The 15,761-nt window shown below is 55.4% G+C and overlaps 1 protein-coding gene across 2 annotated transcripts in view; it reads left to right on the top strand.

Annotated features, from left to right (window-relative positions):
* Positions 1 to 15,761, top strand: part of patl1 (PAT1 homolog 1, processing body mRNA decay factor) — a 66,248-nt gene that overhangs the window by 24,552 nt on the left and 25,935 nt on the right. For both annotated transcript variants that reach the window (XM_063036755.1, XM_063036756.1), the window contains exons 11-14: positions 2,913 to 3,010; positions 9,847 to 9,906; positions 11,762 to 11,913; positions 13,155 to 13,314. In XM_063036755.1, the coding sequence (XP_062892825.1) occupies positions 2,913 to 3,010; positions 9,847 to 9,906; positions 11,762 to 11,913; positions 13,155 to 13,314 (470 nt within the window). The remainder of the gene's footprint in view (positions 1 to 2,912; positions 3,011 to 9,846; positions 9,907 to 11,761; positions 11,914 to 13,154; positions 13,315 to 15,761) is intronic.

Below are 15,761 nucleotides of genomic sequence, written 5' to 3'. Positions count from 1 at the left end.
ACAACGCCCACTACACAAGCACTCCTTCGGGATGCCAGGACTCCTCCCTGCCCCCTCGCTGGCTTCTACGCTGCAGGGGTGCAGGGTGGAGACGGAGGCTACCACCAAAGGTATGCCGCAGGGGTCCTATGGACCCTCGCTGCCCCGACATTTACAAGTGGGGGGGGGCAGTAGTAGGGGAGGTAATGGTGCCCATTGGAGCTGGATCCTGTCTTGTTTGATCCCAGCCTCTGGCTTTGTACGTGGGTGAGAAACAGGGTGTTCCCGATTTCCGGATGTGTGTGTGTGTAAAAGTGTATGTGGATCACAATACATCTGTGGGTGCTTCCTCTGTGTCTGACCCCGGGAGTGTGTGATGGGATGGTGCGGAGGGAGATTCATTCTGTGTCTGACCCCGGGACTGTGTGATGGGAAGGTGAGGAGGCAGTTTCACTCGATGTCTGACTCCTCGAGTGTGTGATGGGACGTTGCGGAGGGAACTTCACTCTGTGTCTGACCCCGGGAGTGTGTGATGGGACTGTGCGGAGGGAGATTCACTCTGTGTCTGACCCCGGGAGTGTGTGATGGGACGGTGTGGAGGGAGATTCACTCTGTGTCTGACCCCGGGAGTGTGTGATGGGACGGTGTGGAGTGAGATTCACTCTGTGTCTGACCCCGGGAGAGTGTGATGGGACGGCGTGTGTGGAGGGAGATTCACTCTGTGTCTGACCCCGGGAGTGTGTGATGGGACGCTGTGGAGGGAGATTCACTCTGTGTCTGACCCCGAGAGTGTGTGATGGGACGGTGAGGAGGGAGATTCACTCTGTCTCTGACCCCGGGAGTGTGTGATGGGACGGTGCGGAGGGAGCTTCACTCTGTGTCTGACCCCGGGAGTGTGTGATGGGACGGTGCGGAGGCAGATTCACTCTGTGTCTGACCCCGGGAGTGTGTGATGGGACGGTGCGGAGGCAGATTCACTCTGTGTCTGACCCCGGGAGTGTGTGATGGGACGGTGCGGAGGCAGATTCACTCTGTGTCTGACCCCGGGAGTGTGTGATGGGACGGTGCGGAGGCAGATTTACTCTGTGTCTGACCCCGGGAGTGTGTGATGGGACGGTGCGGAGGGAGATTCACTCTGTGTCTCACCCCGGGAGTGTGTGATGGGACGGTGCAGAGGGAGATTCACTCTGTGTCTCACCCCGGGAGTGTGTGATGGGACGGTGCGGAGGGAGATTCACTCTGCGTCTGACCCCGGGAGTGTGTGGTGGGACGGTGCGGAGGGAGATTCACTCTGTGTCTGACCCCGGGAGTGTGTGGTGGGACGGTGCGGAGGGAGCTTCACTCTGTGTCTGACCCCGGGAGTGTGTGCTGGGACGGTGCGGTGGGAGTTCACTTTGTGTCTGACCCCGGGAGTGTGTGATGGGACGGTGCGGAGGGAGTTTCACTCTGTGTCTGACCCCGGGAGTGTGTGATGGGACGGTGCGGAGGGAGCTTCACTCTGTGTCCGATCTCGGGAGTGTGTGATGGGACGGTGCGGAGGGAGCTTCACTCATTGTCTGACCCCGGGAGTGTGTGATGGGACGGTGTGGTGTGAGATTCACTCTGTGTCTGACCCCGGGAGTGTGTGATGGGACGGTGTGGAGGGGGCTTCACCCTGTGTCTGACCCCGGGAGTGTGTGATGGGACGGTGTGGAGGGAGCTTCACTCTGTGTCTGACCCCGGGAGTGTGTGATGGGACGGTGTGGAGGGAGCTTCACTCTGTGTCTGACCCCGGGAGTGTGTGATGGGATGGTGCAGAGGGAGTTTCACTCTGTGTCTGACCTCGGGAGTGTGTGATGGGGCGGTACGGAGGGAGCTTCACTCTGTGTCCGATCTCGGGAGTGTGTGACGGGATGGTGCGGAGGGAAATTCACTCTGTGTCTGACCCCGGGAGTGTGTGATGGGACTGTGCGGAGGGAGATTCACTCTGTGTCTGACCCCGGGAGTTTATGATGGGATGGTGCGGAGGGAGATTCACTCTGTGTCTGACCCCGGGAGTGTGTGATGGGATGGTGCGGAGGGAGCTTCACTCTGTGTCTGACCCCGGGAGTGTTTGATGGGACGGTGCGGAGGGAGATTCACTCTCTGTCTGACCCCGGGAGTGTGTGATGGGACGGTGCGGAGGGAGCTTCACCCTGTGTCTGACCCCGGGAGTGTGTGATGGGACGGTGCGGAGGGAGATTCACTCTGTGTCTGACCCCGGGAGTGTGTGATGGGACGGTGCGGAGGGAGTTTCACTCTGTGTCTGACCCCGGGAGTGTGTGATGGGACGGTGCGGAGGGAGCTTCACTCTGTGTCTGACCCCGGGAGTGTGTGATGTGACGGTGCGGAGGGAGATTCACTCTCTGTCTGACCCCGGGAGTGTGTGATGGGACGGTGCGGAGGGAGCTTCACTCTGTGTCTGACCCCGGGAGTGTGTGATGGGACGGTGCGGAGGGAGCTTCACTCATTGTCTGACCCCGGGAATGTGTGATGGGGCGGTGCGGTGTGAGATTCACTCTGTGTCTGACCCCGGGAGCGTATGATGGGATGGTGCGGAGGGGGCTTCACCTTGTGTCCGACCCCGGGAGTGTGTGATGGGACGGTGCAGAGGGAGATTCTCTGTGTGTCTGACCGCGGGAGTGTGTGATGGGATGGTGCGGAGGGAGATTCACTCTGTGTCTGACCCCGGGAGTGTGTGGTGGGACGGTGCGGAGGGAAATTCACTCTGTGTCTGACCCTGGGAGTGTATGATGGGATGGTGCGGAGGGAACTTCACTCCGTGTCTGACCCCGGAAGTGTGTGATGGGACGGTGTGGAGGGATCCTCTCTCCGTCGCACCCAGCGCAGTGGGGTGTCTCTCTCCTCGAGCCCGTTCTGATCTTGGTGTCTGCCTCCCCCGCCCCCCGCTGCAGTGCAGTTCGAGGGCTCCCTGGGGAAGCTGACTGTCTCTAGCGTCAACAACCCTCGCAAGATGATCGACGCTGTGGTGACGACGCGCGGTGATGATGACGTGAGTTGCTGGGGTGACCCCGACACCCCCTTCCCACCCTGTCCGCCATCGTGCCGTTGAGGGAGGTGGGGGTTCGGGACGAGAGGCGAGCAGGGGAGTGCCGGTCTGTAATTGGGTGGTGTTGCTTGGACAGGGGCTGCCTTCCATCTGGAAGGAACGGCGCCCTCTCTCCCCCCACCCCGGGGTGAGTGGGGTTTCTCCCGTTATTTCAACTCCGGGGCTGCAGCGCCGGGTCCTGCCAGCAGGGGCAGCAGTCCCCCCCCCGGCCCCGGGGCTCCCTTCGCCCGCCTTGGACCATGAACCCTGGACTGGGCCGCACACCCGGGCCCCCGCCCTCCCCTTATCGCGGATCTGCCGCTAGCTCCTGGTCGCTGAATCGTGTTGTCTTGTTGTTGTTGTTTCCATCACGTGTACCGAGACACAGTGATAATCTCGCATACCGTCCGCGCGCACGCACGGGCCAGGCCGCGTCTGTGTGTGGCGGGGAGGGTGGGGGATGAAAAGCAAAGGCTCGACATTTCGGGCCCAGACTCTTCGTCAGGACCGGAGGGAAGAAAAAGCTGAGGAGTAGATTTACAAAGTGGGGAGGAGCGGGGAGAGAGACACGAGGTGATGGGTGAAGGAGATACGGAGCTGGAGAAGGGGAGGGAGTCTGATCGGAGAGGACAGAAGGCCACTGGAGAAAGAAAAGGAGGTGAGGAACACCAGCGGGCAGGCGATGGGCGGGAAAAGAGATGCAGTCCTGCTGGAGGGTCTCGGCCCGAAACCTGGACTGTTCACTCCCGTCGATCGATGCTGCCTGGCCTGCTGAGTTCCTCCGGCATTTTGTGTGTGTGTGTTGCTCTGGATTTCCAGCGTCTGCAGATTCTCTCTGAGAACCATAGAACACTACAGCACAGAAAACAGGCCATTCGGCCCTTCTAGTCTGTGCCAGAACTTTATTCCGCCAGTCCCATTGACTAGCACCCAGACCGTAACCCTCCAGACCTCTCCCCTCCGTGTACCTCTCCAATTGATTCTTTAAACTTAATAGTGGGCCTGCATTTACCACATTAGATGGCAGCTCGTTACACACTCCCACCACTCTCTGAGTGAAGAAGTTCCCCCTAATCCTTTCCCCTTTCACCCTAAAGCCATGTCCTCTCGTACTTATCTCTCCTTATCTAAGTGAAAAGAGCCTGCTGGCATTTACTCTGTCTATACCCCTCATCATTTTGTAAACCTCTATCAAATCCCCCCTCATTCTTCTACGCTCCAAGGAATAAAGTCCTAACCTGCTCAATCTTTTCCTGTAATTCAACTCCTGAAGACCCGGCAACATCCTCGTAAATCTCCTTTGCACTCTTTCAATCTGACTGATATCCTTCCTAATAGTTAGGTGACCAGAACTGCACACAGTATTCCAAATTTGGCCTCACCAATGTCTTGTACAACCTCACCATAAAATCCCAACTCCTATACTCGATAATTTGATTTATGAATGTCAGGATGCTAAAAGGCTTCTTTACAATCCTGTCTACCTGTGATGCCACTTTCAGGGAATTATGTATCTGAACTCCCAGATCCCTTTGTTCCTCCGCACTCCTCAGTGTCCTACCTTGATTTGTCCTTCCAAAATGCAACACCTGACACTTGTCTGCATTAAGTTCCATCTGCCAATTTTCCGGCCCATTTTTCCAGCTGGTCCAGATCCCCCTGCAAGCTTTGAAAGTCGCCTGGTTCGTGATTTGATCGTTGTTCGTGCAGATCAGATCACCACACGGTGTATTGAGGAAGAGCGAGGTGAAACGATAGCAGAATGTGGAACAGAGTGTCACGCGCAGGCGGACCTCGAGGTGGATTGTGACGACAACAGTCCATCTTGTCGGACTGGGAAGCCAGTCGGCCGTCTGATAGCAGTGGGGGTGGATGCAGGGGTGCAGTGCTAGCTGGAGCACGTCGGGCACCTCTTTAAGAAAAAAGACAAAATAAACAAGCTAATTAATTAGCTGCCGCCCAGGGTGATTTGAGTGCCTCAGAATTCGCTGATCTCCTGGGATTTTTACATGCAACAGACTCTGGGGCTTGCAAAGAATGATGCCAAAAACAAAAAAAAAATCCATCGAGTGGATTTAACGAGATGCTTTCGCTCACAGAACAGCCGCTCGCTGGATTTTTTTTTGTTTTTGGCACCATTCTTTGTAAACCCCAGAGTCTGTTGCGCGTAAAAATCCCAGGAGGTCAGCGGTTTCTGAGAGACTCCAGTCGCCCCGGGCGGCACCCAATTAATCAGCTCGTTTATTTTGGCTTTCTTTGCTGGACGCGCTCCGGCTAGCACTGCGCCCCAGGGTAGAAGCTCTCCGCCAGCCCGGTGGGACGTGCCTCCGGTCTGCCTGATTGGGGATAGGGTGGGTGTAGAAATAATGTCCAGGGGATGGGGTGAAGGCAGGTAGGATTTGAAAATGAACCCAGGCCGGCTATGTAGGGTCGGGGAGGGTAAGATCGACCTGGGCCAAACGAGGGCCAGCGGGACTGTCTGGGGCAGGGGTTCTGGTTGCCGGGGGCCAGGTAGGCCGGAGAGCCTGTTTCTGTCCTGTGAGGCTGTCGTGTGTGCCGCCTGGGACAGCCGGCTACAGAGTGGATGGTACTAAACACTAAACAATCATGCATTTACGTGCGCAAGATGACGACAGGCATTGATCGCGTGGAGGGCCAGAGGCTTCTAAACCCAGGGCTGAGGTAGCTGGCACGAGAAGGCACAGTTTTAAGGTGCTTGGAAGTGGGCCGTCATCGTGGCTGTCCGTCGAGGTCGAGGATGATGCGTCTTCGTTCTGAAGAAGCGGCCCGCAGAGCGGAGAGGCCTGTGCGTGTACTTCTTTGATGTATACTTGACGTTGCGCTCCCAAGAAGCACACGGTACTTCACAAATCAACGGACCGATTCCGGTGGCCTGGAGACCACGACGGTCGGGGCCTTGTCCGGGACCTGATGCCTGCCGAACAGCCGCAGCTGGCTGCAGACGTTGGAAATCCAAGACGCGCGCGCACACACACACCTGGAGGAGCTCAGCAGGCCAGGCGGCGTCCGTGGTGGGGCAGGAAAGAACGGCCGACACATTGAAAACGCAAACACGATTGAAACCTGCAGGCGTGTTCCCCGACGCAGACTGGGAGACCATTTCGCTGAACACCTACGCTCTGTCCGCCAGAGAAAGCAGAATCTCCGAGGTCCACACATTTTAATTCCACATCCCATTCCCATTCTGATATGTCTATCCACGGCCTCCTCTACTGTAAAGATGAAGCCACACTCAGGTTGGAGGAACAACACCTTATATTCCGTCTGGGTAGCCTCCAATCTGATGGCATGAACATTGACTTCTCTAACTTCCGCTAATGCCCCACCTCCCCTTCACACCCCATCCGTTAATTTATTTTATTTTTCTGTTTTTTCCTCTTTTCCCCCTCTGTCCCTCTCATCATAACTCCTTGCCTGCTCTCCATCCTCTGGGCTCCCCCCTCCCCCACTTCTCTCTCTCCCCAGGCTTCCCGTCCCATGACCCTGTCCCTTCTCCAGCCTCGTATCCCTTTTGCCAATCACCTGTCCAGCTCTTGGTTCCATCCCTCCCCCTCCTGTCTTCTCCTATCATTTTGGATCTCCCCCTCCCCCTCCCACTTCCAAATCTCTTACTAGCTTTTCCTTCAGTTAGTCCTGACGAAGGGTCTCGGCCCGAAACATCGACTGTACCTCTTCCTAGAGATGCTGCCTGGCCTGCTGCGTCCACCAGCGTTTTTTTTGTGTGTGTGTCAGGATTAAAGGCAAATTGAATAGGAATAATGAACCTTGGTTCTCAAGGGATATTGTAACTCTGATAAAGAAGAAGAGGGAGTTGTATGAAATGTATAGGAAACAGGGAGTAAATCAGGTGCTTGAGGAGTATAAGAAGTGCAAGAAAACACTTAAGAAAGAAATCAGGAGGGCCAAAAGAAGACATGAGGTTGCCTTGGCAGTCAAAGTGAAGGATAATCCAAAGAGCTTTTACAAGTATATTAAGTGCAAAAGGATTGTAAGGGATAAAATTGGTCCTCTTGAAGATCAGAGTGTTCGGCTATGTGCAGAACCAAAGGAAATGCGGGAGATCTTAAATAGGTTTTTTGCGTCTGTATTTACTAAGGAAACTGGCATGAAGTCTATGGAATTGAGGGAATCAAGTAGTGAGATCATGGAAACTGTACAGATTGAAAAGGAGGAGGTGCTTGCTGTCTTGAGGAAAATTAAAGTGGATAAATCCCCGGGACCTGACAGAGTGTTCCCTCGGACCTTGAAGGAGACTAATGTTGAAATTGTGGGGGCCGTGGCAGAAATATTTAAAATGTCGCTGTCTACGGGTGAGGTGCCGGAGGATTGGAGAGTGGCTCATGTTGTTCCGTTGTTTAAAAAAGGATCGAAAAGTAATACGGGAAATTATAGGCCGGTGAGTTTAACTTCGGTAGTAGGTAAGTTATTGGAGGGAGTACTAAGAGACAGAATCTACAAGCATTTGGATAGACAGGGACTTATTAGGGAGAGTCAACATGGCTTTGTGCGTGGTAGGTCATGTTTGACCAATCTATTGGAGTTTTTCGAGGAGGTTACCAGGAAAGTGGATGAAGGGAAGGCAGTGGATATTGTCTACATGGATTTCAGTAAGGCCTTTGACAAGGTCCCGCATGGGAGGTTAGTTAGGAAAATTCAGTCGCTAGGTATACATGGAGAGGTGGTAAATTGGATTAGACATTGGCTCAATGGAAGAAGCCAGAGAGTGGTGGTAGAGAATTGCTTCTCCGAGTGGAGGCCTGTGACTAGTGGTGTGCCACAGGGATCAGTGCTGGGTCCATTGTTATTTGTCATCTATATCAATGAGCTGGATGATAATGTGGTAAATTGGATCAGCAAATTTGCTGATGATACAAAGATTGGAGGTGTAGTAGACAGTGAGGAAGGTTTTCAGAGCCTGCAGAGGGACTTGGACCAGCTGGGAAAATGGGCTGAAAAATGGCAGATGGAGTTTAATACAGACAAGTGTGAGGTATTGCACGTTGGAAGGACAAACCAAGGTAGAACATACAGGGTTAATGGTAAGACACTGAGGAGTGCAGTAGGACAGAGGGATGTGGGAATACAGATACAAAATTCCCTAAAAGTGGCGTCATAGGGTCGTAAAGAGAGCTTTTGGTACATTGGCCTTTATTAATCGAAGTATTGAGTATAAGAGCTGGAATGTTATGATGAGGTTGTATAAGGCATTGGTGAGGCCGAATCTGGAGTATTGTGTTCAGTTTTGGTCACCAAATTACAGGAAGGATATAAATAAGGTTGAAAGAGTGCAGAGAAGGTTTACAAGGATGTTGCCGGGACTTGAGAAACTCAGTTACAGAGAAAGGTTGAATAGGTTAGGAGTTTATTCCCTGGAGCGTAGAAGAATGAGGGGAGATTTGATAGAGGTATATAAAATTATGATGGGTATAGATAGAGCGAATGCAAGCAGGCTTTTTCCACTGAGGCAAGGGGAGAAAAAAAACCAGAGGACATGGGTTAAGGGTGAGGGGGGAAAAGTTTAAAGGGAACATTGGGGGGGGCTTCTTCACACAGAGAGTGGTGGGAGTATGGAATGAGCTGCCAGATGAGGTGGTAAATGTGGGTTCTTTTTTAACATTTAAGAATAAATTGGACAGATACATGGATGGGAGGTGTATGGAGGGATATGGTCCGTGTGCAGGTCAGTGGGACTAGGCAGAAAATGGTTCGGCACAGCCAAGAAGGGCCAAAAGGCCTGTTTCTGTGCTATGGTTTCTATGGCCATATCTAACTTCCTCTTAAATATAGCCAGTGAACTGGCCTCCTGTGGCAGAGAATTCCCCAGATTCACCACTCGCTGTGTGAAGTTTTTCCTAATCTCGATCCTAAACGGCTTCCCCTTTATCCTCAAACTGTGACCCCTCGTTCTGGACTTCCCCAACATCGGGAACAATCTTCCTGCATCTAGCCTGTCCAATCCCTCTAGGATCTTATACGTTTCAATCAGATCCCCCCTCAATCTTCTAAATTCCAACGAGTACAAGCCCAGTTCATCCAGTCTTTCTTCATATGAAAGTCCTGCCATCCCAGGAATCAATCTGGTGAACCTTCTTTGTACTCCCTCTATGGCAAGGATGTCTTTCCTCAGATTATTGAAGTGCATGCGGTGTATGTCAGCAGAAATGACTCTGAGATTCGTTTTTTTTTGTGGGTGGACTCAACAGATCTATAGATTAGCAGCCATAAGGGAATAGGTGAAAGATTGGGTGTTCACCCAGAGTTCCTGGCCTGCTGAGTTCCTCCCGCGACTTGCGGACTGATTCACAAGATCACTATAAAACAGTCTGATTGCTAAATGCGCAAGCGAGCTGTGGAAGTCGGGGAACACGGCAGCGTAGAGATAGGCCCCACCACCACCTCCATCCCACCCTTTGGCCCGTCTAGTTCCTGCCAAACATTGAATCGGCCCAGTCACGCACCGCTGCTCACCCGGGCCTTCGCCCTTCAAGGCCCTCCTGCCCACGTAAGCTCTCCAGACACCCCTTAGAAATAGAACGCCCATCCACCGCGTCCGCGGGCAGCCCGTTCCACGGTTGCACCACCCTCCCAGGAGCCTTTCACCTTTCACCTTTCACCCGTCAACATTTAACCTTCAACCTTCAACCTTCACCCATGGCCTGGATGTGGGGAACTCTAACAACATTCGGAAGTGCGCTTGAGGGAAGGTTCTGGGGTGGTGTGGGTGGTGGTCTAGCACATCGGTGGCAGTCTCTTATGTCTCTCTCCATGACCCCGCGCAGGAGACGAAGGAGAAGCAGGTTCGCGACAGGAGGAGGCAAACGCTCCACACCATCGAGAAGGTGAGTCCCGGATGGAGCGCTGGCACCCAGCGTCACTCGGTGACTATTAATCCAGCTCCCTCACACCGTCCCTCAGTGACCCCTCTCCCCCTGTCACCGACTGTATCCCCACTGACGTTAATCCAGCTCCCTCACACCGTCCCTCAGTGACCCCTCTCCCCCAGACTGTGTCCCCACTGACGTTAATCCAGCTCCCCTAGACCATCCCTCAGTGACCCCTCTCCCCCAGCGTCCTGTGTCACTGACTGTATCCCCACTGACGTTAATCCAGCTCCCTCACACCGTCCCTCAGTGACCCCTCTCCCCCAGCGTCCTGTGTCACTGACTGTGTCCCCACTGACGTTAATCCAGCTCACTCACACCGTCCCTCAGTGACCCCTCTCTCCCAGCGTCCTGTGTCACTGACTGTATCCCCACTGACGTTAATCCAGCTCCCTCACACCTCCCTCAGTGACCCCTCTCCCTCAGCGTCCTGTGTCACCGACTGTATCCCCACTGACGTTAATCCAGCTCCCTCACACCGTCCCTCAGTGACCCCTCTCCCCCAGCGTCCTGTGTCACTGACTGTGTCCCCACTGACGTTAATCCAGCTCCCTCACACCGTCCCTCAGTGACCCCTCTCCCTCAGCGCCCTGTGTCACTGACGGTATCCCCACTGACGTTGATCCAGCTCCCTCACACCGTCCCTCAGTGACCCCTCTCCCCTGGTGTCCCGTGTCACCGACTGTGTCCCCACTGACGTTAATCCAGCTCCCACACACTGTCTATCAGTGACCCCTCTCCCCCAGCGTCCCGTGTCACCGACTCTGTCCCAACTGACGTTAATCCAGCTCCCTCACACCGTCCCTCAGTGACCCCTCTCCCCCAGCGTCCTGTGTCACTGACTGTATCCTCACTGACGTTAATCCAGCTCCCTCACACCGTCCCTCAGTGACCCCTCTCCCCCAGCGTCCCGTGTCACCGACTCTGTCTCAACTGACGTTAATCCAGCTCCCTCACACCGTCCCTCAGTGACCCCTCTCCCCCAGCGTCCTGTGTCACTGACTGTATCCCCACTGACGTTAATCCAGCTCCCTCACACCGTCCCTCAGTGACCCCTCTCCCCCAGCGTCCCGTGTCACCGACTCTGTCCCAACTGACGTTAATCCAGCTCCCTCACACCGTCCCTCAGTGACCCCTCTCCCCCAGCGTCCTGTGTCACCGACTGTGTCCCCACTGACGTTAATCCAGCTCCCTCACACCGTCCCTCAGTGACCCCTCTCCCCCAGCATCCTGTGTCACCGACTCTGTCCCAACTGACGTTGATCCAGCTCCATCACACCGTCCCTCAGTGACCCCTCTCCCCCAGCGTCCTGTGTCACTGACTGTGTCCCCACTGACGTTAATCCAGCTCCCTCACACCCTCCCTCAGTGACCCCTCTCCCCCAGACTGTGTCCCCACTGAAATTAATCCAGCTCCCTCACACCGTCCCTCAGTGACCCCTCTCCCCCAGCGTCCTGTGTCACTGACTGTATCCCCACTGACGTTGATCCAGCTCCCTCACACCGTCCCTCAGTGACCCCTCTCCCCCAGCGTCGTGTGTCACTGACTGTGTCCCCACTGACGTTAATCCAGCTCCCTCACACCTCCCTCAGTGACCCCTCTCTCCCAGCGTCCTGTGTCACTGACTGTATCCCCACTGACGTTGATCCGGCTCCCACACACCGTCCCTCGGTGACCCCTCTCCGCCAGCGTCCTGTGTCACTGACTGTATCCCCACTGGCGTTGATCCGGCTCCCACACACCGTCCCTCGGTGACCCCTCTCCGCCAGCGTCTCTGCTCCCTCCCTCACTTCTCACTCCCCCTCCCCCCAGACGTACAGCCTGCTGCTGGAGGTGAAGGACCTGGAGCGGAAGTTCGTGCAGGTGTCGGAGTCCGAGCGCCCCTCCCTCCTCGAGCTCCGCAAGCTCAAGATCGACCAGATCTACGAGAACCTGCGCGGCAGGCAGACCTGTGCGTCTACCAGGTGGGCCTGGTGTCCAGGGGGATGGGTGTCGATTTGTCCCACGGGTGGGACTGGTGTCCCGGGGGATGGGTGTCGATCTGTCTCACGGGTGGGACTGGTGTCCCGGGGGATGGGTGTCCATTGGTCCCACGGGAGGACCTGGTGTCCCAGGGGATGGGTGTCGATCTGTCCCTCGGGAGGGACTGGTGTCCCGGGGGATGGGTGTCGATCTGTCTCACGGGTGGGACTGGTGTCCCGGGGCATGGGTGTCCATTTGTCCCACGGGTGGACCTGGTGTCCCGGGGGATGGGTGTCGATCTGTCCCTCGGGAGGGACCTGGTGTCCCGGGGCATGGGTGTCCATCTGTCTCACGGGTGGCCCTGGTGTCCCGGGGGATGGGTGTCCATCTGTCTCACGGGTGGGCCTGGTGTCCCGGGGGATGGGTGTCCATCTGTCCCAGGGGTGGGACTGGTGTCCCAGGGGTGGGACTGGTGTCCCGGGGGATGGGTGTCCATCTGTCCCAGGGGTGGGACTGGTGTCCCGGGGGATGGGTGTCCATCTGTCCCAGGGGTGGGACTGGTGTCCCAGGGGATGGGTGTCGATCTGTCCCTCGGGAGGGACTGGTGTCCCGGGGGATGGGTGTCCATTTGTCCCACGGGTGGACCTGGTGTCCCGGGGGATGGGTGTCGATGTGTCCCTCAGGTGGGCCTGGTGTCCCGGGGGATGGGTGTCGATTTGTCCCTCAGGTGGGCCTGGTGTCCCGGGGGATGGGTGTCCATCTGTCCCACGGGTGGGCCTGGTGTCCCGGGGGATGGGTGTCCATCTGTCCCACGGGTGGGCCTGGTGTCCCGGGGGATGGGTGTCCATCTGTCCCACGGGTGGGACTGGTGTCCCGGGGCATGGGTGTCGATCTGTCCCTCGGGAGGGACTGGTGTCCCGGGGGATGGGTGTCCATTTGTCCCACGGGTGGACCTGGTGTCCCGGGGGATGGGTGTCCATTGGTCTGGTGGGGGAGCCGCATTCTTGTGGGAGGTTCTGTGGCGTCTGATCCTCGGTCGGGCACGCCTGGGGTCCAGGAGGACGTCCTGGGGGGCTGGGGTGGCCGGGGCGGGTGGATTTGCGACCTGTGACGGGGCTCTCCGTGGTTGTCGGAGTGGGGCAGGGCGCGTCTGGACCAGTGTGGTGCTCCCGGTGAACCCTCCTCTCTCTCTCTCCCTCTCGCCGGCCCCCCTCCTCACCCCCTCCCCACTCCCCCTCCCCAGGCTGAGCGACGAGCACTTTGTACAGATCATGTGTATCCGCAAGGGGAAGCGGCTGACCGCCCGGGCCCTGGGCCTGCTGGGCACCGAGGAGGCCGCCAGCCTGCTCCAGGCCACCGCCCGCAACCTACCGCTGCTGGCCAAGAAGGACTCCCAGGACGAGGTGAGTCGGCGGTGTTGCGTGCACGCGACCCTGGGGAAAGTGCCGATTATGTGCACGCAACACGGAAAAGTATCAGCTGCTGTGGAACACACCTGGAGTCTGGTTTTGCTGTGAACAAAACACTATTAGTAACTACATCCGATAGTGACTTAAACCAGGTAAATCAAGAGTTAATGGTGTTATGCATATATAAGGTGTACATATATAAATCCCCAAGCTTCTTCAGGGCAACGGTGGTAAGTGAAACAGTCTTACAACGGTGTGGTAAGGAAATTCAGTTCAGTCCACGGCATTGAAGTGAGAGAAAGAGAGATTTGTAATCCAAGTAAAGAGGTGTTCTCGATCTTCCTCGATGTCCACCAAATCTCCCAAGTTAGCCAAACGTGACCCACTTAAGAGTGCCGTCTTCAAGTGATAATCTACCAACCCAGGCAAGGGTTAGACACACCGGTAGGTTCCGCAGGGTCGTCCTTACACGCACTGATAGTCGCGGATCGATTCCTCTTCGTCGATCCTCAGCCCCACCCTTGTGGGCATTTAAAAGTTCGGCGGCAATTCCGCCACCAGCCTTCGTGCGTCTGCGTGTCCAGTGAAAGAGACAGTTACGCTTGTTTAAATACCGGTGTGCTGAACACCAGCTGCCCATCATGTAGCTCCTCCCCTCTCTCCCTCTCTCCCTCTCTCCCTCTCTCCCTCTCTCCCTCTCTCCCACTCCCCCTCTCCTACACTCCCCCAGGCATGATTCTTAAAGGCATAGTCCATAATGAATGAAACTTCCGATTCCATCACAGGAAGGTGATAGGTGAAACCGGGAGGGATGAAGTAAAGAGCTGGGATGTCGATTGGTGAAAGATACGGGGCTGGAGAAGGGGGAGTCTGATAGGAGAGGACAGAAGGCCTTGGAAGAAAGGGAAAGGGGGGTGAGGAGCACCGGGGGGAGGCGATGGACAGGTGAAAGAGAAGGTGTGACAGGGAAGCAGGGATGGGGAATGGTGAAGGAGGTTCTTTCGAACTGGTTGATCATTGTCGCGTGCACCGAGATCCGGTGAGAAGCTGGCCTTGCGTCCTGTTCGCACAGATCAGGTCGTTGGGGAGGTGCGGTAGCGTAGCGGTCAGCGAGACGCTTTACAGAGCTGGAGACCAGGGTTCAAGTCCTTCCCCTGCCTGTGAGGGGTTTGTACATTCTCCCTGTGACCGCGTGGGTTTCCTCCGGGTGCTCTGGTTTCCTCCCACAGTCCAAAGGCAATACCAGCTGGTGGGTTAAGGCTGATTTATAGCTGTGCGTCAAACGTGCCCTACGCTGTACTGCACGCCGAACCCTACGCCATAGCCTGACGCGCACCTCTCCCAAAATGTAACTACGCATCGCGGCGATGCAGACCACACAACTATGATTGATCCGCTTTGTAGCATCGCATTTCCTCCTATGCTGCAGTAGCTTCCCAGTGGGCGACTGAAGGGCAGGGAAGGAACTCTGGCTGCAATGCTTTCCATAAAGCTTTACAGACCTCCGAAATTATGGAGGACCCCGTGCTTGACGCCAGTTTGTAGCTAGCTGCTACAGCCTGTTGACTGCCACCCGAAGCTAAAACTCGAATGGTGATTGCCAGTCACTGTGCGTACACTGATGAGAAATAAATGGTTGGAGATGATGAACCAAATTGTCAAATCTACCTGCCGACATTGGAAAGTATTTGAAACGCATTTCCTCGTCCATGTCTCTCAGTGGCCGGACAAGCACAGAAAATTCACCCTCCTTCAGTTTCAGTCGCCATTGTTTGGAGTTGGAGTTTCTCCGTGTTGAAACTCAGCACGAAGAAACTCGACACAGTGGCACAGAAACCCCAACGTCAACTAGCGTTTTGGCGGTGAATTGCAGAGCGACGCAGACACACCAACGCACGGGTATAAATGCTCACAGTGGCGTAGCCCTCTTGCATAGGCTGCAGCACATGCTAGTTCACACAAGTATAAATCAGCTTTTAGTCATTGTAAATTGTCCCCTGATTAGGGCAGGATTAAATTGTGGGATTGCTTGGAGGCTTCGGCTCGAAGGATTGATTCCACTCTGTATCTCATAAAGCAGAAGGCGTTATGCGCTGCATTGACGCAGGACTAGGTAAAACAAGAATAGAACTGTGACACACATAAAAATTGCTGGTGAATGCAAGAGCCGGACAGGTGATTGGCAAAAGGGATACGAGAGGATCATGGGACAGGAGGCCCAGGGAGAAAGAACAGGTGGGGGGGCGAACCCAGAGGATGGGCAAGGGGTATAGTGAGAGGGACAGAGGGAGAAAAAGGAGAGAGAAAGAAAGAATGTGTGTATATAAATAAATAACGGATGGGGTACGAGGGGGAGGTGGGGCATTAGCGGAAGTTAGAGAAGTCAATGTTCATGCCATCAGGTTGGAGGCTACCCAGACGGAATATAAGGTGTTGTTCCT

The sequence above is a fragment of the Mobula hypostoma genome, chromosome 31, assembly GCF_963921235.1.
Source record: "Mobula hypostoma chromosome 31, sMobHyp1.1, whole genome shotgun sequence".
NCBI lineage: Eukaryota > Metazoa > Chordata > Chondrichthyes > Myliobatiformes > Myliobatidae > Mobula > Mobula hypostoma.
Note: the sequence above shows the minus strand (reverse complement) of the source record. Positions and strands in the feature narration are given on the sequence as shown.